Raw genomic sequence first — 26,792 nt, 5'->3', positions numbered from 1 at the left:
ATGTACTGAAAGCAATCAATATAGTCATAGAATCTGGACAAAAGTCTGTTACAGTAAATGGGAGCAATATCTTAGAAAATACTCACTACCCTTATTGGGATAGTGCTGTCTGATGAAGTAGAGAATTCCTATGATCGCATTGAATCAATGTTGTAGGAGATTCCTCAATTATTCTGGGTTAAAGACATCAGTATTCTTAAGGGTGCATTCACACGAACGTATATCGGCTCGGTTTTCACGCCGAGCCGATATACGTCGTCCTCGTGTGAGGGGGGGGGGGGGGGGGAGGGGGAGGCTGGAAGAGCCCAGGAGCAGGAACTGAGCTCCTGCCTCCTCTCCGCCCCTCTGCACTATTTGCAATGGGGAGAGGCGGGATGGGGGCGGGGCTAATTTGCAGCACGTAGCCCCGCCCTCGTCTCGCCTCCTCTCATTGCAAATAGTGCAGAGGGGCGGAGAGGGGGTGGGGAGGAGGCAGAGAGGGGGCAGGAGCTCAGTTCCAGCTCCTGGGCTCTTCCAGCCTCCCCCCCCTGCACATGAGGACAACGTATATCGGCTTGGCGTGAAAACAGAGCCGATATACGTTCGTGTGAATGCACCCTAAAGGCTACCAAATGACTTTGCCATTTCCCTTCTTTTTATCATTTCTAAAGCATAAGGGCTTAACCTCTAAAAGGACAAGGAAGATACCTGCTCTTTCCCTGCCTATCCCAAGGTCTGCCCCAAAGATGAATACTGGATCTTTCAGCACATCTGGTCAGTTCAGCCCTAGTCTATGTTATAACATGTATATTCAATATAAGGTTACATACATTGGTTTAGTATATGCCAGTAGTATTAGTATAAACAATATAAGAGATAATGCGCGTAATAGTCCAATATATGTGAAACTAAATATTTAGGATGATAATGGATTTCCACAATACACAGTTCTTGGTGTCTTTTAGGATTTCTTTTCCACATAATGCACATGGCAGCTCGGTAGAGGCAATGATTGTCATAACATGCGTTTCAAGTTCTGATTGTGGCATAGGTTCAGCTGAAGATTTTCCTGAAAAACCATCTACAATTAGGGCGCCCACCCACTGGCGTTTGCGATTTCCATGCGTGAAAAACGCAGCGTTTTCCGCGCGTTTTTCGCGGCGTTTCCATTGACATTCATGGGTGCATTACGAGAAAAATAAGGACACATATGCAACTGACAGTTCCTATGTTAAAAAACGCAACGGACCGAAAAAAAAAATGCCAGTGGACAGGAACACATTCAAAACTAATTGCTCTTGAGAAAAAACGCAAAACGCAAAGGAAAAAAAAAACGCCAGTGGGTGGGCGCCCTTAAGCTGGAGAATTCTTTTAAAAATTACAAGTAAAAAAATTAATGACTATGTAGGCAACCAAGATCAGAAGTACAACTTGTAAAAATACATGGACCATGCCAGATATACCACCTAGTCCTTTAAACCAATTAAAGTGGAATAAAAAGGATAACCAATGTGGCCATGTTGGATCTACTTCAAAGATAACTTTAGGATATTGTTCCTTTACTCTAATGGCTTGCTGTATGTCACAAGTGACCTGTAGCGTTCCTGAAGGACAGCTTGATGGACCTACAACTTTGACAAAAGCCTCCTTGTGATGCTGGGAGATATTTTATTACTACAGTGTGTTGATTAGTTACCAATATTAACTGCTTAGTATATGCATTCTGGATGTCAATAGCATAAAACAGTAATGTTATCAAAAGTGTCTCCTTATGCTTCTATAAGCTGAGTGTTCCTAATGAATTCAACAACATTCCAACGCCGCCCCCATTTTCCATGCCCAACCAGTGTGCATGAAGTGTACCTTTTTCTCATCTATATCACAATCGAACTACTAACGACCACTTGTCCGTTAGTATGTATGTATGTGAGTGACTGATTCTCATGCTCTGCCCCTGGCGATGTCATAGCCCAGCCACTGGTGATGTCATAGCTTCCCGCCCTGGTGGCGTCATTGCTTGTCCGAACACACTGAGAATACAACTAAGCCGTTATTATGTCAGAAGACACAACTCAGCGCTCCTAACAGGAGACACTGACCTACCGCAATCACAGATCAGCGGACCTGACAGGAGACATCGACCTACTGCTACCACAGAGATCTGGTGGGCTGAAGGTCCTGTGGTGACGTCACTGCTGTGAGAGGAGCCATACTGGAGTTTGGTAGTACTGTATAAGCTAACAGAAACTACCAGGTCCTGTAATGACATTACCGTCATGTGATCATCTGCGAGGGTGGAGTCTGGTATCACATGACCAGGGGCTCATCACTGTATCCAGGAGTTGTGTGTGTCATGTGTGCAGTCAGCATAAATGTAGTAGAGCTGCGAGTGATTGTTTGTCTAATGTGCTGTGCATGTAATGTGTATAGTCAGCATGGATGTATGTCTGGTAGCAAAGCTGTGTTGGTAACATGTGCATGTCATGTAGCACAGCTATGTTTGTGATGCGCATGTCATGTAGCACAGCTGATTTTGTAACATGTCATGTAGCACATCTGTGTCTGTTGCGCGCATATAATGTAGCAGAGCTGTGTTTGTACCACGTGCATGTCATGTCTGTCAGGCGCATGTCAAGTGCCAAAGCTTTGTCTGTGGCGCACATGTTATGTACTAGAGCTGAGTTTGTAATATGCACATGTACTGTCGCACAGCTGTGTCTGTCATGCGCTTATAATGTAGCAGAGCTGTGTTTCCACCATGTCATGTCTCTCAGGCGCATGTCATGTGCCAAAGCTATGTCTGTGACACACATGTCAGGTAGCTGAACTGAGTTTATAACATGTACTGTGGCACAGCTGTGTCTGTTACATGCATATACAGTAATTTAGCAGAGCTGTGTTTGTACCACATGCATGTCATATCTGTCAGGCGCATGTCATATGCCAAAGCTGTGTCTGTGACATGCATGTCATGTAGCAGAGCTGGTTCTGTGCTGCACATGCAATATACTAGAGCTGTGTCTGTCAGGCGCATGGCATGTAGCACAGCTCTGTGTGTCTGTCACACGCCAATGTACCACAGCTGTGTGTGCGTGATGTGCATGTAGCAGAGCTGTGTGACGCATTGCACTACCAGAAACACTGGTACTATAATTTCCTAGTAATTACTAGTAAAATACTATATATGCACAGGTTTGTGTTGCTATGAAAACTCATCATTCTCTCATACCCATGTAGCTGGTTTTAATCATGCTAGAATACATGTTCCACCTGCACCTTTAGGCATCCACCTATAGGTTTTATTTCCACACACTGCATAAACTCCTTCAGAAAGACTAACTTGTGTCTCCTAAATAAAAGGCATCAACAATAGAAATCAAAAGTATAGTACCCTAGAATACACACCAATAGGGATTTGTGTAAGTCATAATGGTCTCATAATACTTAGAAGGATCACATGGGAGTAGAGGTTTATTGTTACTTGGGTGTATAGACATATCCCTAGCTCAAACACCTATATGATCAGGCTGTTGTAACTCTTCCTCTATTAATCATTCACCAATGTCTATGCAATGTGTTCTGTTGCTAGTGGTGTGCCACAGGGTTCAGTATTGGGCCCCATGCTGTTCAATATATTTATCAATGACCTGATAGAGGGGCTGCACAGTAAAGTATCAATATTTGCAGATGATACCAAACTATGCAAGATAATTAATACAGTAGAGGACAATGTAACAATGCAAATGGACCTAGATAAGTTGGGGGCTTGGGTAGAAAATGGCAAATGAAGTTCAACATTGATAAATATAAGGTTATGCACATGGGCAGGCGAAACAGATGTCACCAATATACACTAAATGGGGTACTGCTAGGGAAAAGTGATATGGAAAAAGACCTGGGGGTACTAGTTGACTGTAGACTTAATCAATGCCAGGCAGCTGCTGCAAAGGCAAATAAAGTCTTGGAGTGCATTAAAAGAGGTGTAGGGGTGAGGGACGAGAACATTATTCTTCCACTATATAAGACACTTGTGAGGCCTCACATGGCATACTGTGTACAGTTCTGGACACCGGTGCTCAGGAAAGATGTTGCATTGCTTGAGGGAGATCAAAGACGGGCAACTAAATTGTTAAACGGAATGAGAGGACTGGAACACCCAGAGAGGCTATCAATATTGAGATTATTCACCCTGGAAAAAAGACAGTTAAGAGGCAATCAAATAACCATGTATAAATATATTAGGGGACAATACAAGGATCTCTCCCATGATCTGTTCAAACCCAGGACTGTGAAGGTTACAAGAGAGCATCATCTACGGTTAGAAGAAAGAAGGTTCCATCATCATCACAGAAGGGGGTTCTTAAGAGGGAAGTAGACGACTTTTTGGAGTGCTACGACATTACAGGATATAGCCATTAACCCCTTGAGTGGCGGGTTTCCTACCACCCTGTCAGACCCCACCAGGGCAGGTTTTTTAAAATGGTCTAATCATTGAATTTCAACTAATTTTGCAGTTGCGGCTCAAGAGCCATAACTTTCATTTTTCCATTGACATGGCCATATAAGGGCTTGTTTTTTGCGGGACAAGTTGTGATTTTTTTAAACAGGGGGGAGGAAAAAAAGAAATGGGGAAAAAAGAAAAAAAAGGGGCTATGACATTAAGGGGTTAAATAATGCATTAACTTCCTTCTCTGGGTCATTGCGACGCACACGGATACCACATGTGTGATTTTATTTTTGATTTTTTTACCAAGTAAAGGGAGACAAGTGTTTTTATAATTTTTTTTTAACTTTTTTTTTTTGTCCCTTTAGGGGACTTCCGCAGGGACCCATCAGGACCCCCTGATCACATTCCGGAGGTCCGATGGTGACAGCCCTTTACATGCTGCAGTCACATAGACTGCAGCATGTAAAGGGTTAACACAGCAGAGATCGGAGGTTTTCTCTGATCTCTGCTGTAAGAGCTAGTACTTAGCTGTCCTCTGACAGCCAAGCACTAGCTCTCCCTGCCACAGAGACCATCAGCTTGCTTCTGACAAGCCGATGGTCTCTATGGCAACCTATAAACAAAGCAGGAGACTTAGAAGCAGGAGATTGCCGGCAGATCGGCAATCTCTTCTGCTGGTTTTTCAAAGCCCTTGCTTTGTTCTCTGTGGGACTGTGCAGGCAGAGCACAGTGCCGCAGCTTGTGGCATTGTGCTCTGCAGCTCCCATAGTGATACATAGCCCGGAAATCTTCCGGGCTATATCGCTATCGGCAGTGGAGCTCGTCCCGGAAAATTTCCAGGCGTGCCACTCAAGGGGTTAAATAGCAAGAGGGGTTGATGATCCGGGTCTTGGAGTCAGGTAGGAACTTTCAAATATTCTGACTTTCATTATGGAGTTGGGAAGGAATTATTTCACTCAAAATGGGTTAAATTGGGTTCAGCCTCAAGGGACTTTTTTGCCTTCCTCTGGATTAACAAAGGGGGGTGGAAACAGGCTAAACTAGATGGACATTTGTCTTTTCAGCCTGGCATACTATATTGCATACAGTGTTATTGCCCAAAGAAAACCTAGAAGCAGCCAACACCATATCTAAAGGCCTATTTAGACACAACAATTACTGTTCCAAATCCATCTCTTGAGTGATAATCGTTGTGTCTAAATGCGCAGCCATTGTGCACTTTTCATGCATTATTCACTCATCACTAACTTTTAGCAAGCTAAAAATCAGTGATGAGCCTTATCAGCATGGCTCAGTTCTCAGAGGGATACTGCTGATAGTATTGTTTTAGCTGGTATCCAGCTCTGAAAAAACAGCAGCTGTATATAGAAGACAGAGCTTCAGCTGTCTTAGGCATACCCCGCTCGGAACGCTCAGCTGTATACCAGCTGAGCGCTCCGAGAACACCGCAGCTGTATACAGAAGACAGTGCTCCCGCTGTCTTCTGTACACAGCAGGAGCCTTCATTTACACACTAATAAGCACTTAAGTAGCTAATTAGCTACTTAAGTTTATGCAATGTGAATGCTCAAAACTGTCATTCAAAATGCTGTTTGAGTGAATTTTGAGCAATCATCTTGCTGTGTAAATGCACACAACAATTATCGTTCAAAAGATTGCTTTTGAGCAAATTTTGAGCAATAATCATTGTGTCTAAATGGGCCTTAAGGCTGCCTGTCTACGGGCGATAGTTCATTGCGTTACCCGCGGCGATTATCCGGCCGTGGGTAACGCAGTGAACGCTTTACATAGCGTTGCTATGGAAAGCGCAGCCCCCTGTCCACAAGTGGAGAATCACAGCGATTCTCCGCTCACGGGATTCAAATCGTTGCATGCCGCGATTCTCTGTGGTGAGCCTATCTGTCATATAGGCTCACCGCAGAAAACTGACAGCTCTCCCCTCTCCTCCCCCGCTGCGGAATATCGCTAGTGATATTTCGCAACGACCATGAACAGGGGGCCTTAATCTATGTGATTTTCAGATTTATTTAACAGAGCTGTGTGAGGGTTTGTCTTTTGCAGGAGACGCTGTAGTTTTTGTAAGGGGTGTTCAAAAACATTTTTGGGTGAGCTGGGATAACCAAAACCACTCACAATTCTGGTATTCTGTACTTATTATGCTTTTTACCTTCTAGGATAAATAATGTTATATTTTTAAAAAAGTTTGAATTTTATAAACGAAGAAATACTAAATATGAGAGAGTTCTTCATGGTTTAGCTCTTTAATGGAAAAAAAAAAAAAGGGAAAAGTTTTTGCTTTTTTTTTTTTCCTTTTTTTAAAATTAAACCTTTTATATTTTTCTTTAGCTACCATAGAAAACAAACTTGCAATCATTTGTACCATATACCGCTCTCAGATCATAACCTCCTCTCTTTCTTTGTCACGGTCCCTAACATCTCTCCAGACCCACATACTTACAGGAACCTTAAGGCCATTCACACCCAGGACTTTGCTGAATCCCTACAGTCCTCTCTGTCTCCTATCTCTCTCTCCTGCCCCAACTTGGCTGCCGCTCACTACAACACCACTCTCAAACATGCCCTGGATGAAGCGGCACTCCCCAGGACCCAAGCCATCCGATGTAGAACGCGGCAACCCTGGCTCACGCCTCAAACACGCTTCATCCGCTCTAGAAGTGCTGAACGGCTGTGGAGGAAGTCACAAACGTCCGCAGACTTCCTCCACTACAAATTCATGCTCAGAGCCTACAACCTCGCCCTCCACCACGCCAAACAAGTCTATTTCACCTCTCTAGTCTCCTCACTATCGCACAACCCTAAACGGCTCTTTGATACTTTTCACTCCCTTCTTAGCCCTAAACCGCAGCCCCCTGTGATGGATCTCAGTGCTGTAGAGTTGGCTGCTTACTTCAAAAAGAAAATTGATGACATCCGTCAGGAAATAACTTCCCAATCCCAGACTAGCCCTGGCCCTAGTCTTGTCAGTACTGCATCTAGTTTCTGTTCACTGTCTGTACTCAGACCAGTGACACAGGAAGAAGTCTCCAAATTGCTCTTCTCTGCTCGCCCCACCACCTGCGCTAGCGACCCCTTCCCCTCACACCTCCTCCGTTCCCTCTCCCCAGTGGTCATCTCCCTCACCACTATATTCAACCTCTCTCTGACCTCTGGCATCTTTCCCTCTTCTTTCAAACACGCCATCATATCCTCACTGCTAAAGAAGCTGACTCTGGATACGACTGATGCTGCCAACTACCAACCCATCTCAAACCTCCCCTTCACCTCCAAACTACTAGAACGCCTGGTTTACTCCCGCCTTGTAAGCTATCTATCAGAGCACCCTCTCCTAGACCCCCTACAGTCTGGCTTCCGACCTAAACACGCGACAGAAACTGCCCTTACAAGGGTATCCAATGACCTAATGACAGCCAAATCGAGGGGCGATTACTCTGTACTGATCTTCCTCGACCTGTCTGCAGCATTTGACACTGTTGACCACAAACTCCTCCTCAGTATGCTTCGCTCCATTGGCCTAAAGGACAATGATCTCTCCTGGTTCTCCTCCTACCTATCTGACCACTCTTTCAGTGTCTCCTTTGCTGGCTCTACCTCCCCTCCTCTTCCCCTTGCTGTTGGGGTCCCCCAGGGCTCAGTCCTCGGCCCCCTTCTTTTCTCTATCTACACAGCCCCTATTGGACAAACTATCAGGAGATTTGGCATCCAATACCACCTGTATGCTGACGACACCGAGCTATACAACTCTTCCCGTTACATCTCTGCACCTTTCCTCGAAAACATCACCGACTGTCTGTCCACTGTCTAACACTATGTCCTCTCTCTACCTTAAACTAAACCTCTCTAAAACTGACTTACTGGTATTTCCACCCTCCACTAACCGACCTCATCCTGACATCTCCATCTCAGTGTGTGGCACCACCATACCTCCTAGACAACATGCCCGCTGCCTTGGGGTCATATTCGACTCTGATCTATCATTTACCTCCTACATCCAGTCTCTGGTCCGAAAATGTCAGCTGCACCTCAAGAACATCGCAAGAATCTGCTCTTTTCTCACTGTGGACACGTTAAAAACGCTCACTGTTGCCCTCATCCACTCCTGGCTCGATTACTGCAACTTGTTGCTGATTGGCCTCCCCTGCACCAGACTCTACCCTCTCCAATCCATCCTGAATGCGGCAGCCAGGCTCATCTTCCTGTCCAGCCGCTACTCGGACGCCTCTGCCCTGTGCCAGTCACTGCACTGGCTGCCCGTTAAATACAGAATTCAATTTAAACTTGCTACCTTCATCCACAAAGCCCTCCACAGTGCAGCACCACCCTATATTGCCTCCCTCATCTCAATCCATCACCCAGCCCGGGCTCTCCGCTCTGCTAACAAAACCAGACTGAACGCCCCTTTAATTCGAACTTCTCATTCCCGCCTCCAAGACTTCTCCAGAGCAGCACCGGTTCTCTGGAACGCACTACCAAAGGCTACCCTAGCAATCCAGGACTCGCAGAACTTCAGGCGCGCTGTAAAAACACACCTCTTCAGGGAGGCATACCGCATTCCCTAAACAAACCCCTCTGTACTCCGCCTGATACCATGCTCCCTGACCTATTCACTGCAATCCCTGCTAGCCATCCATCATAAACCGCCCGCTGCAGTCATACCGATCCTGCAGTCACACGGCCAAATGTCTGACCATTGTCTAGGTGTATAGCGTCCCTCACTCTCCACCTCGCCATACTGTACACATCTCCAGCCCTTTACCCTTCTGTATCACCCCGTTACCTGTAGTATGTAAGCTCATTGGAGCAGGACCCTCACCCCTATTGTTTCCATCAACTGATTACTATGTAACTGTGGTTCTGTAATTTTTGTATTTTGTCTTTCTGTATTCCCCCTGTCTATGTAAGCGCTGCAGAATATGTTGGCGCTATACAAATAAAGATTATTATATACTGCAGTACTTCAGTATTGCTATATACAGTGATTGTCTATAAAATAAATGTTGCTTATTAATTCTTGCTTCAAGCAGAACTTAATAGCCATCAATGCATGGCAGCAGTTCTAGAGCTCACTTTATAAAACCCTCAACTGCACAACATATGTATGGAGGCCATGAAGGTCATAAGGGTATGGCTCAGGGCATAAGGTATCAAAGGGCGGTCCCCTGCTCAGGACCTCTCTATGAGCAAGTGAGAGTGGTTTCTCTGTAAAGGCCCTCTTACACTGGATGAGTGTCAGGCAAACAATGCGCGACACTCGTCCCTGTGTTACTCGCTCCTGTGCGGGAGCTAGCATGGGTGGCTCACACACGGAGCGGCTAGCAAGGGGGCCGGGCAGTGCAGGAGATTTCTCTCCTCTCATTCCGCCGCCCCTCTTTATTGAGATACACAGCAGCTGTTGGCTATGGAACGGCGGCTGTTTAAACTTAACGATGAGTAATGAGCTTCATCGCTGATCTTTTATGCAGCATAGCCCATTTAAAATCTGTTATACCTGGCATAATGGCAGTCCACTGTGTGATCCATCGACAGCACCTCGCTAAACATTTATGTGAGAGATTGCTTGATTCTCTGTACTATGTAATTAATGCTGTTAACAAGACAAAAGTGCACCCTTTGAACAAATGTCTTTTCCACAAGCTCTGTCAAGACCATGACGAAGAATTTGAACATCTACTCCTACACACTGAAGAGGAAAGTGCTTGTGATGCTTCTACGAACTTTTTGATATAATAGTCAAGTTTCTTTGGCCGATTGACCCAAGCCTTTGTGATGCAAACGAACTACAACGTCTTGACGTTGTCTATCATATTTGACAAGCTCAACGAGGTCAACACAAATCTACAAGGAGACAAAATGAATTTCATTAAGGCCTCGTTCCCATTAGCGTGTATTTTGATGCATTCATGCTGCACAAAAAAATGCGCTGCATGGATGTGCAAAATATGCATGAACGAAGCTCCATGCCCATTACTTTCAATGAGACTGGCGCTACAGCTGCCGGCACCATTGAAAACAATAGGCCACAGACACAAACCACAGTGATTTTCAGAGAAGGGCTTGAAATATAAGCCTTTCCCTGAAAATCATCCCTAGGTTGTGTAAAAAAATATAAAATATATATACACTCACCTCTCTGTTGCTGTTGGGGCTTGGCGCATCTTGCGGCTTGGCTTCCTGGCACTGTACTGAAGCTCTTTCAGCATGCAGGGATTTAAAATCTCTGCCTCCTGAAAGGGCTGTGTTTGATTGGCTGAGCACTCAGCCAATCACAGGCAGCGCTCAACAAAAAAGTATTCAGTATTTTAATTTGTACTTTTAACTTTGTAAACAAGGTAAACTTTGACTGGGTTTAAACTAGTAAGACTTGGGGAGCGCTGACCACATCCCAATACCTGGGCTGAAAAAGGTTGAGAACCACTGGTCTTAACTAATTTAATCCTGTATAATCTTTTAGAAGTAATGGAGATACATTTTCTCAGACTTTTTAAAATAATCTATAAATTAAAATATGTATTAATTTACCAAGGTGTAACCCGTAATTGGTTCCCTTCCTTTTCATCCATATACCCCTCCCTCTCCCCTCTATTAGGGGCTCATTAAGATCAATCTAGCACTTACTTATTAACATGCAAAGGGTTATGAATTAATGTTATGTACAAGCATTGTTCTATGTTATATTATTATAAAACTAATAAAAATAGAATTTAAAACAAAAACACCCTTTCTAAAGTACTTCATAGCCATTTTGTATAGATGACTAGATATGTACAGTCTAAAAATCTGAACCACTGCTGACATCTACTGGATATTTTCTTTGAAACATCTGAAGAAATACAGCTGAAACCGAATGCATCATTTAAGTTTAATTACCAGAAAGATTGGACTGTTGAATCTACTTCCTTCCCAATATTGCATCATATTGCTTTCCAGTTACTTTGACTTCAATGTCCCTGAAGCCAGAGTCCGTAAGGAGCTTGGTATATTCAGATGGCGTCCGTTCTTTGCCTTCTGTCTGGACCAACATGCTCAGTGAAAACACAAGCGAACCTATTGGACCACTTTTGTCCTCATTTAAAAGGGATTCAACTATCAGCACTGCACCTCCTTAACAAGACCAAGAGAAGAAAAAAAGGATCAGTCATTTGTCACAATTATGATCAAGAACCATTACATATCCTAATTTCTTAATCCTGTCCTGACAATAAGCCCATTTTATAGTTAACAAGCTATGTAGGTTTGCTTTCTCAATAAAATGCACACAGTCGAGTCACATTATTATGATCACCTCCTACTTTTTTTAGGCTACCAATTCGTACCCATGAAAATAGTGCTGTGCCGTGGGCTGGCATATAAGACGTGCCATAGGCTGTCTGCTCACTTATCACTCATCATGGGTAAAAGGGGCAAATTATCAGGGTTGCAAAGAGGGATGATTATTGGATTTCAAGACAAGGGTGGCAGGCTGGAACAGCACAGTCTGAACGGTTTATGTGCTGCAGTATTAAAAGTGTATTGTGAGAGGACAAATGGCACCATTGGGGAAAAAAAAAGAAAGCAGTAATGACGTATTTGTATGCCATATAAGTATGCTTAATTGTGCATAATTCTGCCAAGAAAATGTTTGTTAAGATTGTTAGCAACGTTAAAAGCTATTGTGCTGGACCGAGAGAGGAGTGTTCTTCTTTAAGCCGGAGGTAAGCGTGCCGAGCAAGAATAAGCCTAAAAGTGAGACTGTTAATCTTTTAGTGCACACCCCATCCCATATCTGTTTTTAAAAAAAGGGGACGAGCGAGGCTTATACCGCTTTCACCTGTATTTTTCCTAACCAGACACCCTTCGCTATCACAGTGCTAGTATCAGTGCACACTTAAATTTCAGACTTTGGGGAGAAGACTAATGTAAGGGCCCCATAGTTTATGCTGAAGTATCTTGAGTTCCGTTCAACTCATCAAATTGCAAAAATAGACTGGCCAGTCCTTATGCTCACAGTGCGCTGTCATAAAATAAAAGTTAATACTAGAATTTCCATTTTGGAGGAGCCTAAAATGGGTTCAATGCTCTGCAGAATAAACCAAAAGGGGGTGTAGAGTAGTGGTTCTGCCATGTTCTCACCTGTTTGGATTAGTGTTTGTTAAAGGGAGTAACCTGCTCTTTACTGGAGACAGTATAGACTCTTTTTACTGAGTGGATGTAATCCTGGGGCAAGAGGTGGTGCGCTGGGAGTAGTCTTCATCTCATTTTTCTCTGAGTTTAGAGAGCGCCAGGGTCAACTTCCTTCAAGTTGGGGGGTGCTGTAATGGCCTAAAGATGTAATGTGTATGTATGTGGATGACTGCTGTGAGTGAGTTTTGTGTCTGTATCCCTTTAATTGCGTGAGTGACATGGTTCAGAGACATGGGTAGTTGTGAGGTGGAGTTTAGAAGGAAAGGTTGAGAAAATGTGGTCGGATGAGATGGATGTACCTGCGCTAAGAGTGGAGTAACGGTTCTTCTGCCAGGGAAAGAGAAGAGAAGTTATTTAAGAAGGCTTAGAACAAAAAGTAAGAAACTTGAGTGAATGCTGCTAATAAGTCGAGAGCGCATAACACAGGGAAGATCTAAGAGATAACTGGGACTGAAGATGTTCATAGTTTGGAGGAAAGAGTGTCTCCTAGTAAAAGTGTAATAGTGAAGGTGTGGAAATGGAGAGAATCTGTACATTGAAAATTGTTGTTTTTCCACCAGTAACTACTTGATGAAGGACCAAAGCTGCTAAGTTGTGAGTAAGAAGTAAAAACCATGCACCTCCGGTAGTTTTTCTGCAAAATTCATTATTGGACTGTGGACTCTTTATTTTGCACAGTGTGAATGGCGGTCTTGAAGGGGTGCTGGCGTCAGGTGACATTCATATTCTTGACTGTTCTATTTATGTACTGCAGGCAGCTGAGCTAGGCCAAGCTGGCGCCGCTGGTGGGAAAGATTGCAGAGCTACCCGTGACATTCATCTTGGTTTCCCTGTGGTCTTCCCCATCATGGCGGGCCTCCAGCTTGGGTCACCACAGGTGCATTGGAAAAGAAAAGGCCTCAATATGCATGGCAGTATTGGAATTGGACCACTGCTGATTGGCAAAGGAATGCTTTCTCCGATGAATCACATTTTCTGTAATTAATTAAATATTAGTATTGCTTTATACTACGTTATCACAGGCAGTCTATCAAGCCACACCGCAAGCATGGCTTATGATAGGTAATTAGGCATGGCAGCCCTGGGGGCCTTTAGAAGGCCCTAGACTGCCATGGCAAACAAACTGCACCTCATGATCTCTGCCGTTCGGGATCATGGAAAACCAATCGGGGCATCTAAATGCTGCAGTCAGAACTGTCAGTAGCAGGGAGGTGGAGCCTGACCACGGAGAGTGATGGCCGCATGAAGTGAGTGCTCCATCACATCAGCACTGAAACAGGCACCAGTCAGCAGCTATTTGCATCTAAAATGAGGAAGGCAAGCAGGGATAGAGGAGGGGAACATCAAGGAACTCCTCGCACGGCTCAGGGACAGTTAGACCTGCAGAGGTTTTTAAAAGACTGGAGCTCTCGATCTCCCTATGCGGCGGGCAAGATGGCGCCGGCTCTGGAGGCCGCAGCAGCTCTTGTAACAGAGTGGGAGATGGAGATCTCGTCCTACAGGGAAGAAGGTGAGCAGCTCTCAAGGAGCTTTATGAGGGAGTTGCTCACTAAAGCTATGCACCCTGTTTTAGCTGACCTGACAGAAATTAAGGAAGATGTGAAACACATGGGGAGATGAGTGGAGGATTTTGAGGGGATGCCGGCCACCATTACCTCACATGCTCTTGTAATGGCCAAAGTGATTAAAGAGCAACATTCCCACTTGAACAAAACACTCCTCATGCAAGAGGACTTAGAGAACCGAAACCGCGGCAACAATATACGCATTAAAGGTTTGCCAGAGTCCTGGGCGGCAAACACTTTCAATAAGGTGGTGTTGGAAATCTTCTCAAATTTGGTGGGAAAGGAAAGAGCAGCGTCCATTTTCATAGAGCGAGCTCACAGAGCACTGAGACCTCAACCGGCTTTTTCAGACATGCCTAGGGACATTATCCACAACATTAGCCAAACATAGGCGGCAACAACCACTATTAGTGACTTTAAATCAAAGAACATTAAATACGCATGGCTGTTCGCGTTTGGATTAGGAATAACCCATAAAGGGAAAAGATTAAACATACGCTCACTGGAAGATCTTTACAAAGTCTGGCAGCTCCTGGATTTAGAACTGTTTGTAGCATGCATGGGTTAACAGCCACGATCAGCATTTATAGACTCATAGATTGGTACAGTTGGAAGGGATCTCCAGGGTCATCGGGTCAAACACCCTGCTAAATGCAGGATTCACTAAATCATCCCAGACAGATATTTGTTCAGTATTTCTAGTGGTCAGTTCCAGTAAACGGTCATATTTTAACTAGCGAATTGACCCCACTGCTAGGCGTCGCACACAACATCGTGACATGGGCTACCATTGAGGATCCAATGTGTGGCTACCATTGAGGATCTAATGTGTGGTGGAGACTGAACAGACTCAGAGTCCTTGGGACTAAGGAACAGCAAGTATAATAAGGCATCAGATCTGAGGTCCGATTAAATTTTTCCCTGGTCTGACATCAGACATTAGGGGTCTTGTCCGAGCTAGGAGTTTATTTAGGGGTAGTGTGTCCACTATGTGTAAATATAGCTAAAAAATAAGACATTAAATAGGCTCCATGTGGAAGCATTTCCCTACTGTTCGGCATTACAGTTTCAGAATGTTGTTTTAAGAACATTATGTTATTAGTAATTTGTAAGTTACTATAAGGAAACATGTAGTTTGCATACAGTATTGTGGAATTCTTTAAATATAGTGCATGGGTTTGTGAGTGTATGCCTCAAGGTATATGTATGTATGTTGCTATCGGCAACCACATTTATGCATATTAGTTTGCATTGTGATTTTGTAGCACTGCATCTCTATTTCTTTTAATATGTTGTATTGTCATAAATGTGGACAGGTGGGGGTATCACATTTATAAGAGATCAGGCTGGAGCATTGGTTAGAATCCGAGACGCCTGATTTGTGGTAGAGAATAACGATGAGGAACTGTGGCCTTAGTGTGCCATTTTGCAGGAAGCCAAGTCAGGCACAGGGTCCTCTAGTGAGAGCTCTGTGGTGACATCATTGACAATGCAGAGGCGTTGAGATACTGCACAGCAGTATTCCATAGGGGGGAGCTGCTAGGTAATATAGGAGGGGGAGCTGCTGCCAAGTAGTCAGTCCAGCGCACACCCTGCCTTGTGCAACACCCTTTGGGTGGGTTCTGGTCAAACTCTGTTCTAGCACAACTGCAGTGAGTAGCTGGAAGATGACACTAGGAAGCAACATAACACTAAGCATGGAGTGCTGGAGCCTTCAAGGACAGTATGTCCTTGTAAGTGGGCGAAGTCAGTTAGAGAAGCCCCCCTGAAGCAAAGGAAATTAGGCCTTAATAGAGAGGACGCCCATCTGTATGAAGGATAAGTGCCAACACAATGCCATGTGAGTGTTGAGCTGGAGAGACACCCAGGCGTTAGGTTATTGCTTTTGCCACCAGATTCTGGAGACCCAAAAATAAATAAAATCTACAATGGACATTGTAAACCGTTGCAATTATAGATTATGAGCTCACCAGGTTTACAGGACTGGTAAATCTTCCTCAGAAGTTTAAGGCATTTTTCTTCTGTCCAATCGTGAATAATCCTGGCCATAATATACAGGTCTGCCTCAGGAATAGGATCATTAAAGAAGTCTCCTTTGATAAAGAATTAGACATTTTAATTTAAAAAACAAGAGACACAATTTACAATAGAACAAAGCTGTCCTTATATTCTTCTGGAATAGGTTTAGGTACATCTAAAAACCAAAAACCTATGACCCATAAAATTTGATATACCGCACCTTCAAGGAAATGTATCTGTTCATCTGTTCTAAGATGTTTTTTAGCTGCTTGAATGACTTTTGGTAGGTCCATAATAATGACTGATGATTCATTATATGTAGAGATGAGTTGTTTTGCAAGACCTCCTGTACATCCTACAACAGAAACAGATTATTTCTCTATGTAAACTGCTGGCAAAATATATGTATAAAAAAATGAAAAGCAGAGCAAACTATATCACTACTATACAAGTTGTTATAATCTGTGCATTTTTTTTTTCATGCGAAAAAGGGTTTTGTTTCTTGTAAATGTTGTAAAGTGCAATACTATAGTGCAGGGGTACAACATTTTCTGGTCTGAGGGCCACATTTTCATACTGAACCACTTCCAAGGCCCAGACAGGTATTCCCATCTGAGATATTTATTGTATTTCCTAAGTATGTGCCATAATAAATCAAAGTAAGTTTCACTTCCAGTGTGTGGGTGCTTCTTATGCTCCGCCCCATATCACATAAAAGTGACATCATTGCAGGTACTACAGCATATATAAAACAGAGCCTGACCGACAGAAGAAAAACAAAGTTAGGGCTCTTGGAAGGGAAGGACAAAAATAACAAAATGAGAATACAACTCAATCATTATTCTCTCAGACACAACTTGGCGGTCCTGACAGGAAACGCTGACCTACCGCCACCACAGAGATCTGGTGGGCTTAAGGACCTGCGGTGACGTCACTTCCATGTAACCAGCACTGCTGTGGAAGGAGCCATTCTGCAGTTAGGAAGAAAGTACTGTATACTGGATAAGCATCAACCCAAAGAGCCACCTACAGAGCTAGACAGCAGCTGCCAGGACCTGTGACGACATCACAATCCCGTGATCGCCTGTGTGGGTGGAGTCAGGGATCAGATTACCAGGATAAAATGTAGTAGAACTGTGTGTGTTGTGTGGAAATCGGCATTGATGTAGTAGAGCTGTGTGTGTGTGATGTGTGGGAGTCAGGATAAATGTAGTAGATGAATGTAGGATGAATGTAGTAGAGCTGTGTTCGTAATGTGTGGAAATCAGAATAGATTTAATAAAGCTGTGCGAGTGTGATGTATGGGCATCAGGATGAATGTAGTACAGCTGTGTGTGTGATGTCTGGGAATCAAGATGGATGTAATCAGGGCTGTGTGTGATGTCTGGAAATCAGAATGGATGTAGGATGTAGCACAGCTTTGTGGTACATTGCGCCACCAGAAACACTGGTGCTATAATTTCCTAACAATTACTATTATATCTTATAAACTACAATGAAGACGACTGCTTGCATATACTTCTAACTCATACTTTTTTCGAGTGCCAAACAGGTCAAGATACTTTTATATCTTAATATAGGGGACTCAGATATGGCTACACAGTACTTGTCCTTTCTTGTTGCCCTGCTCAGAGAGCACTATGTGCCACTCCTCTTCACCCTGACATTGGAACTATATATGAAGAGCCATGCAGATATTTCTGTGTCCAGATAATACTGGTCTACAAAGCAAAAATTTCCTTTACAAGAATATTTAATGGTGATTCTAGTATTATTTCACCTCCTGAATTCAAATCTGTTACAATTTTTCCATCAGGCAGTATTTTGTGTAACACGCATTTCAAGTTATATAAAATTAGTACTTCTGTAAGTCAACATTATGTGAAATACAATTTAACTAGAGAGTTCTTCATGATGCTTGGAGGGAATATTTTGCTTCTGGGGGTGTCTCTTTATGGTCCAGAAATAATCAGCCACAAGATCACTTGCTATTAGAGATGAGTGAGCACCAAAATGCTCGGGTGCTCGTTATTCGGGACGAAATTTTCACAATGCTCGAGGGTTTGTTTCGAATAATGAACCCCATTGAAGTCAATGGGCGACCCGAGCATTTTTTGTATATCGCCGATGCTCGCTAAGGTTTCCATTTGTGAAAATCTGGGCAATTCAAGAAAGTGATGGGAACGACAACAACGGATAGGGCAGGCGAGGGGCTACATGTTGGGCTGCATCTCAAGTTCCCAGGTCCCACTATTAAGCCACAATAGCGGCAAGAGTGCCCCCCCCCCCCTCACAACAATTTTTACTTCTGAAAAGCCCTCATTAGCAATGCATACCTTAGCTACGCACCACACTACCTCCAACAAAGCACAATCACTGCCTGCATGACACTCCGCTGCCACTTCTCCTGGGTTACATGCTTCCCAACACCCCCCCCCCCCTGCACGACCCAGTGTCCACAGCGCACACCAAAGTGTCCCTGCGCAGCCTTCAGCTGCCCTCATGCCACACCACCCTCATGTCTATTTATAAGTGTGTCTGCCATGAGGAGGAACCGCAGGCACACACTGCAGAGGGTTGGCATGGCTAGGCAGCGACCCTGTTTAAAAGGGGCGGGGCGATAGCCCACAATGCTGTACAGAAGCAATGAGAAATATAATCCTGTGCCACCGCCATCAGGAGCTGCACACGTTGGCATAGCAATGGGGAACCTATGTGCCACACACTATTCATTCTGTCAAGGTGTCTGCATGCCCCAGTCAGACCGCGGTTTTTTTTATAAATAAATAGTCACAGCCAGGTACAACTCCGCAATGGGAATTCCGTGTGCACCCACAGCGTGGGTGGCTCCCTGGAACCCGCCGGCTGTACATAAATGTATCCCATTGCAGTTCCCTGGACAGTAGAGCTAACGTCAGATTAAATGCAGGTGGGCTTCGGCCCACAGTGCATGCCCCAACCTGACCGGGGTTTTTAATTCAAAGACACAGGCAGGTACAACTCCCTATTGTGAAGTCCCTGTGGACCCACAGCATGGGTGGGTGCCAGGAAGCCACCGGCGGTACATAAATATATCTCATTGCATTGCCCATCACAGCTGAGGTAATGTCATGTTTAATGCAGGTGGGCTTGGGCCCACACTGCATGCCCCAGTCAGACTGGGGTTCTTTAGAAGTGGACACATGCAGTTACAACTCCGTGTGGACCGACAGCATGGGTGGCTCCCTGGAACCCACCGGCGGTACATAAATATATCCCAGTGCAGTGCCCAGCACAGCTGATGTAACGTCAGTTTTAATGCAGGTGGGCAAAAAATTAATTGGATTACACTGTAGGCGAGGGCCCCCAAAATTGGTGTACCAACAGTACTAATGTACGTCAGAAAAATTGCCCATGCCCAACCAAGAGGGCAGGTGAAACCCATTAATCGCTTTGGTTAATGTGGCTTAATTGGTATCTAGGCCTGGAGGCAGCCCAGTTAAAATAAAAATTGGTTCAGGTGCAAGTTTCAACGCTTTAATGAGCATTGAAACGTATGAAAATTGTTTACAAAAATTATATGACAGCCTTGTGGGCCTAAGAAAAATTGCCCGTTCGGCGTGATTACGTGAGGTTTCAGGAGGAGGAGGAGGATGAATATTATACACAGATTGATGAAGCTAAAAAGGTCCACGTTTTTGATGGTGATAGAGAACAATGCTTCCATCCGCGGGTGCAGCCTACGTATTGTTTAGGTATCGCTGCTGTCCGCTGGTGGAGAAGAGAAGTCTGGGGAAATCCAGGCTATGTTCATCTTGATGAGTGCAAGCCTGTCGGCACTGTCGGTTGACAGGCGGGTACACTTATCTGTGATGATTCCCCCAGCCGCACTAAACACCCTCTCTGACAAGACACTAGGCGCAGGACAAGCAAGCACCTCCAGGGCATACAGCGCGAGTTCAAGCCACGTGTCCAGCTTCGACACCCAGTAGTTGTAGGGGGCAGAGGCGTCACGGAGGACAGTTGTGCGATCGGCTACGTACTCCCTCACCATCCTTTTACAGTGCTCCCGCCGACTCAGCCTTGACTGGGGAGTGGTGACACAGTCTTGCTGGGGAGCCAGAAAGCTGTCAAAGGCCTTAGAGAGTGTTCCCCTGCCTGTGCTGTACATGCTGCCTGATCTCCGCGCCTCCCCTGCTACCTGGCCCTCGGAACTGCGCCTTCTGTCACTAGAGCTGTCGGATGGGAATTTTACCATCAGCTTGTCCCCCAGGGTCCTGTGGTATAGCATCACTCTCGAACCCCTTTCCTCTTCGGGTATGAGTATTCTTCGGGAAAGGTTCTCCTTATACCGTGGGTTGAGCAGTGTGTACACCCAGTAATCCGTAGTGGCCAGAATGCGTGTAACGCGAGGGTCACGAGAAAGGCATCCTAACATGAAGTCAGCCATGTGTGCCAGGATACCTGTACGCAACACATGGCTTTCCTCACTAGGAAGATCACTTTCAGGATCCTCCTCCTCCTCAGGCCATACACGCTGAAAGGATGACAGGCAAGCAGCATGGGTACCGTCAGCAGTGGGCCAAGCTGTCTCTTCCCCCTCCTCCTCATGCTCCTCCACCTCCTCAACGCGCTGAGATATAGACAGGAGGGTGCTCTGACTATCCAGCGACATACTGTCTTCCCCCGCATCTGTTTCCGAGCGCAAAGCGTCTGCCTTTATGCTTTGCAGGGAACTTCTCAAGAGGCATAGCAGAGGAATGGTGACGCTAATGATTGCAGCATCGCCGCTCACTATCTGGGTAGACTCCTCAAAGTTTCCAAGGACCTGGCAGATGTCTGCCAACCAGGCCCACTCTTCTGTAAAGAATTGAGGAGGCTGACTCCCACTGAGCCGCCCATGTTGGAGTTGGTATTCCACTATAGCTCTACGCTGCTCATAGAGCCTGGCCAACATGTGGAGCGTAGAGTTCCACCGTGTGGGCACGTCGCACAGCAGTCGGTGAATTGGCAGATGAAACCGATGTTGCAGGATGAGCAGGGTGGTAGCGTCCGTGTGGGACTTGCGGAAATGTGTGCAGAGCCGGCGCACCTTTCCGAGCAGGTCTAACAAGCGTGGGTAGCATTTCAGAAACCGCTGAACCACCAAATTAAAGACGTGGGCCAGGCATGGCACGTGCGTGAGGCTGCCGAGCTGCAGAGCCGCCAGCAGATTACGGCCGTTGTCACACACGACCATGCCTGGTTGGAGGCTCAGCGGCGCAAGCCAGCGGTCGGTCTGCTCTGTCAGACCCTGCAGCAGTTCGTGGGCCATGTGCCTCTTCTCTCCTAAGCTGAGTAGTTTCAGCACGGCCTGCTGACGCTTGCCCACCGCTGTGCTGCCACGCCCCACGACACCGACTGCTGCCGACGTGCTGCTGCTGACACATCTTGATTGCGAGACAGAGGTTGGAGGATGAGGGTGGTTTAGTGGAGGAAGCATACACTGCCGCAGATACCAGCACCGAGCTGGGGCCCGCAATTCTGGGGGTGGGTAGGACGTGAGCGGTCCCAGGCTCTGACTCTGTCCCAGCCTCCACTAAATTCACCCAATGTGCCGTCAGGGAGATATAGTGGCCCTGCCCGCCTGTGATTGTCCACGTGTCCGTTGTTAAGTGGACCTTGGCAGTAACCGCGTTGGTGAGGGCGCTTACAATATTGCGGGAGACGTGGTCGTGCAGGGCTGGGACGGCACATCGGGAAAAGTAGTCGACTGGGAACTGAGTAGTGCGGGGCCGCCATCATACCTTTGAAAGCCTCCGTTTCCACAATCCTATACGGCAGCATCTCCAGGCTGATAAATCTGGCTATGTGCATGTTTAACGCTTGAGCGTGCAGGTGCGTGACGGCGTACTTGCGCTCAAAAAGTTGTGCTAGCGACGGCTGGGCGCTGCGCTGAGAGACATTGCTGGATGGGGCCGAGGACAGCGGAGGTGAGGGTGTGGGTGCAGGCCGGGAGACAGTAGTGCCTGTGTCCTGAGAGGGGGGGTTGGATCTCAGTGGCAGGTTGGGTCACAGGGGGAGAGGCAGCGGTGCAAACCGGAGGCGGTGAACGGCCTTCGTCCCACCTTGTGGGGTGCTTGGCCATCATATGTCTGTGCATGCTGGTGGTGGTGAGGCTGGTGGTGGTGGCTCCCCGGCTGATCTTGGCGCGACACAGGTTGCACACCACTGTTCGTCGGTCGTCTGCACTCTCAGTGAAAAACTGCCAGACCTTAGCACCTCGGCCTCTGCAGGGTGGCATGGCGCGATGGGGCGCTTTGGGAAACAGTTGGTGGATTATTCGGTCTGGCCCTGCCTCTACCCCTGGCCACCGCACTGCCTCTTCCAACCTGCCCTGCTGCTGCCCTTGCCTCCCCCTCTGAAGACCTGTCCTCAGTAGGCGTAGCAAACCAGGTGGGGTCAGTCACCTCATCGTCCTGCTGCTCTTCCTCCGAATCCTCTGTGCGCTCCTCCCTCGGACTTACTGCCCTTACTACTATCTCACTGATAGACAACTGTGTCTCATCGTCATCCTCACCCACTGAAAGCTCTTGAGTCAGTTGCCGGAAGTCCCCAGCCTCATCCCCCGGACACTTTCCAAAGGTTGGGCATCAGTCCCGACAAACTCCTCCGGTGGGAGAGGAACCATTGCTGCCCATTCTGGGCAGGGGCCCGAGCACAATTCCTGAGAGTCTGCCTGCTCCTCAGAATGTGTCGTTGTAATGGAGTGAGGAGGCTGGGAGGAAGGAGGAGCAACAGCCAGAGTCTTCAGAGTTGCAGCAGTGGACGGTGCAGAAGTCTGGGTGGTCGATAGATTGCTGGATGCACTTTCTGCCATCCACGACAGGACCTGCTCACACTGCTCATTTTCTAATAAAGGTCTACCGCGTGGACCCATTAATTGTGAGATGAATCTGGGGACCCCAGAAACTTGCCTCTCTCCTAATCCCGCAGCAGTCGGCTGCGATACACCTGGATCAGGAGCTCGGCCTGTGCCCACACCCTGACTTAGGCCTCCGCGTCCTTGCCCGCGTCCACGTCCTCTAGGCTTACCCCTACCCCTCAGCATGGTGTATTACCAGAAGTGCAGAAACAGAACGCTGTGATTAAATGTGCCGCTTATTGGCCTGTGGTTGGAGGCTGACTTCGCTTACGGAACGCACAGCAGAGCCAGAAAAGAATTTTGCGCAAGCCTGCTGTAATACTTAGCTGGCTGCGTATGAATTAGGACAACTACCCCCAGCAGAGACGCAGTACACTGAGGACGGTCACAGGCAGCCCAAATAGATTTTTTTCCCCAAATTTTTTTGGAAAAGCCCACTGCCTATATAGGTCTTCTGTCCCTGCCTCACCACCACTACTGGCCCTGGACTATGTAAAATTACTGCAGGACGCAATGCTCTGCACGGCCGATATACAAAAAAAAAAAAAAAAAAGTGCAACACTGCAAAAAGCAGCCTCAGCAGTACTGCACACGGTCAGATGTGGCCCTAAGAAGGACCGTTGGGGTTCTTGAAGCCTAAAATAACTCCTAACACTCTCCCTATAGCAACTCCAGCAAGACAGCACTTTCCCTGAACAATGTCAGAATGCATCTGTGGCGAGCCGCGGGAGGGGCCGATTTATATACTCGGGTGACACCTGATCTCGCCAGCCACTCACTGCAGGGGGGTGGTATAGGGCTGGAACATCACAGGAGGAAGTTGTAATGCCTTCCCTGTCTTTCCATTGGCCAGAAAAGCGCGCTAACGTCTCAGAGATGAAAGTGAAAGCAACTCGAACATCGCGTGGTGCTCGCCTCGAGTAACGAGCATCTCGAACACGCTAATACTCGAACGAGTATCAAGCTCGGACGAGTACGTTCGCTCATCTCTACTTGCTATATCACAATAGTTTTCTGATTTATGATTTCCCAGAAAAGGAGATATTTTTGAATGACAACCGGGCTGCTTTCTGCAATAGATCTTTCATCATCCATCACTATTATTTGTAGCCCTATAAAAATTCCTGCTTTCAGTTTCGCATCACTAACTTTGGGAAATTTAGATTTCAAATGCAGAAATGCTGCAGAATTTCTAGCAATTGCTTTTACAAATGGTTTCATGAGTCCCAGTTTTATATGTAGGCAAATACACTTTTTCAGGATTTACTAAAGGTACATTTGACACGTTTTTCTGTCCAGGAATAAGAAGTGCGCGTTTAGGCCATTGTTTCCGAATATAGAGAGACTTCCTATCCCTGCTTCCCCATTCATATAGGAAACAGAAGAATTTAGTGACCCAAGTTTCATTCCAAGAAGTAAAGCAATGACCTACAGATCTCCACAGATATTCCAGTTATAGTTTTCATACTGGTATTTTTCTAACAGTTTCATATTTTCGTATGTCTTTCATATCAGCAGCATGTGCTGCAGGTATTAATGGGAATTGGTTACCATTTACCATTGGTTACCAAGGTGACTAAAGGAATCTCACAAAAAACATGCCTGATCGAGAAAATCTAACATATTTGAATTCAGGAAGTGAAATATTACTAGAATCACCATTAAATATTCTTGTAAAAAAATAATGTGTCCAGTGTAATTGGGGGCCGCACAAAATGGCATTGTGGTTTGCATATTGTGCACATCTGCTATAGCATGTACTGGGATGGTTTGTTTCATCATCCAAGTTATCTTGTGTCATTTCTTAATCTTAAATATGGGATAATGTATCCCTTACTGCAAACCTACTACAATTTATCCAAATATTAGCATTTGCAGAGAAATTCCAGAATGGTGTAAAGGCACAAAGCTACAAACTATCCAATAGTATAAGACATGTTATTTATAATACTGTGCCTGCTGCAGAACACCTTTCTCTGTAAGGAAGGGGACAGGGAATACAGAATAATGTTTATTACCTCCAATATCACAGACCGTGCGGAACACAGAAAGGTCAAAGGCTTGTATAACATCTTTCCCACAAATCTTCCATGTGGAGTCCATAGCATGTAGAAAAGTCACCATTTTCTCTTCTGATCTATCATACAATCACAAACTCATTATGCAAAAAATACCCAAGTACAGTTTTTTTATACCTCCACTTAAACATTTCAGAGCTCACCTGCCTGAACCCCCTTGTGATGCCACAGCAGCTTTTCTGACAAGGACCGACTTGTAAAGTTCCAGCAGCTCACAACATCTGACACCACATATCTGACTGATCACATCTGGTGGGAAGACCCACGTCCACCTGTTCACAGGGAGGCATTCCACCTAGTTCAGACCCCTTAGTTTGGTGGCTTCATTATTAGTTTCTCTTTATAATATGGAAGATTACAGTTTGTCCTGGTGACAACCTCTATTGCTCCTTTCAATACTTTTATTCTATATCATTTCAGAGCTTCCCATGCATGTATAGCCACATTTAATTAGCATTCTGTTATACAAGTACTGATCACAACTCTATGGCACAGGTGTCAAACCCATGGCCCGCAAGCCGAATCCGGCCCGCCACCTTGTTCAACGTGGCCCGCAAGAATGGCCGGCATAGCGTGTCGGTGGCCGCTCACCACAGCAGTGGATTACAGCTAAGGGGCCGCGGCTCCCCTGCGGTTATTCACTCAGTGGCGCAGATCCAAGGCGCACACTGGGACATCAGTGTGCACCTGGGATCCTCCGTTCCCTCCCCTGGTTCCGCAGGAGTAAAAGGGCGGAGGCGTCCGGACGTGCACACTGACCACAGTGTGCACTTGCAATCAGTGCCAGTAACAGCGAGCATAGACACTTCTACAAGGAGGAGGAGAAGAGGGTAAGTATATGGATTTTAGGGGCGCTATTACCACTGTGGCTTATATAGGGGATACTATTAGTAATAGTGTCCCCTCTATCGGCCCCATTAGTAATAGCATTATTGCTGATGCCTCTGTGGGGGTCATTATTATTGCTAGGGCTACTGTGAGGGTCACTATTTCTGCTGAGGCCTCGGTGGGGGTCACTATTTCTGCTGAGGCCTCGGTGGGGGTCACTATTTCTGCTGAGGCCTCGGTGGGGGTCACTATTACTGCTAAGGCTGTTGTGGGGGGGGGGGGGGGGGGGGAGGGGCTCACTATTTCTGCTGAGGCCACTGTAGGGGTAACTATTACTACTGGGGATGCTGTGGGGTCACTATTACTGCTGAGGCCACTGTGGGGGTCACTATTACTGCTGAGGCCTCTGTGGGGGTCACCATTACTGCTGAGGCCTCTGTGGGGGTCACCATTACTGCTGAGGCCTCTGTGGGGGTCACTATTACTGCTGAGGCCTCTGTGGGGGTCACTATTACTGCTGAGGCCTCTGTGGGGGTCACTATTACCGTAGAAAACACTGTGGGGGGGGGGGGGGTCACTATTTCTGCTGAGGCCACTGTAGGGGTAACTTACTACTGGGGATGCTGTGGGGTCACTATTACTGCTGAGGCCACTGTGGGGGACACTATTACTGCTGAGGCCGCTGTGGGGGTACTAATTCCACCGCGGGGTAGCAGGGGAGAGAGCTGTCAGTTCTCTGTGGTGAGCCTATCCGATAGATAGGCTCACTGCAGAGAATCACGGCATGCCGTGATTTAGATCCTGCGAGCAGAGAA

At 46.2% G+C, this 26,792-nt stretch overlaps 1 protein-coding gene across 1 annotated transcript in view; it reads right to left on the bottom strand.

The window, feature by feature from the left end:
* Positions 1-604: 604 nt before the first annotated feature.
* LOC136625577 (acetylserotonin O-methyltransferase-like) overlaps positions 605-26,792 on the bottom strand; it is a 186,101-nt gene continuing 159,913 nt past the window's right edge. Inside the window, exons 6-10 of the mRNA XM_066599878.1 lie at positions 25,090-25,208; positions 16,409-16,543; positions 16,140-16,262; positions 11,312-11,545; positions 605-1,048 (exon numbers count right to left, since the gene is read on the bottom strand). Of these exons, the coding sequence (XP_066455975.1) occupies positions 11,334-11,545; positions 16,140-16,262; positions 16,409-16,543; positions 25,090-25,208 (589 nt within the window). The 3' untranslated portion in view covers positions 605-1,048; positions 11,312-11,333. The remainder of the gene's footprint in view (positions 1,049-11,311; positions 11,546-16,139; positions 16,263-16,408; positions 16,544-25,089; positions 25,209-26,792) is intronic.

This window comes from Eleutherodactylus coqui, chromosome 4 (genome assembly GCF_035609145.1).
Source record: "Eleutherodactylus coqui strain aEleCoq1 chromosome 4, aEleCoq1.hap1, whole genome shotgun sequence".
Taxonomy (NCBI): domain Eukaryota; kingdom Metazoa; phylum Chordata; class Amphibia; order Anura; family Eleutherodactylidae; genus Eleutherodactylus; species Eleutherodactylus coqui.
The sequence above is the reverse complement of the archived record's forward strand: the minus strand, read 5'-3'. Positions and strand labels throughout refer to the sequence as shown.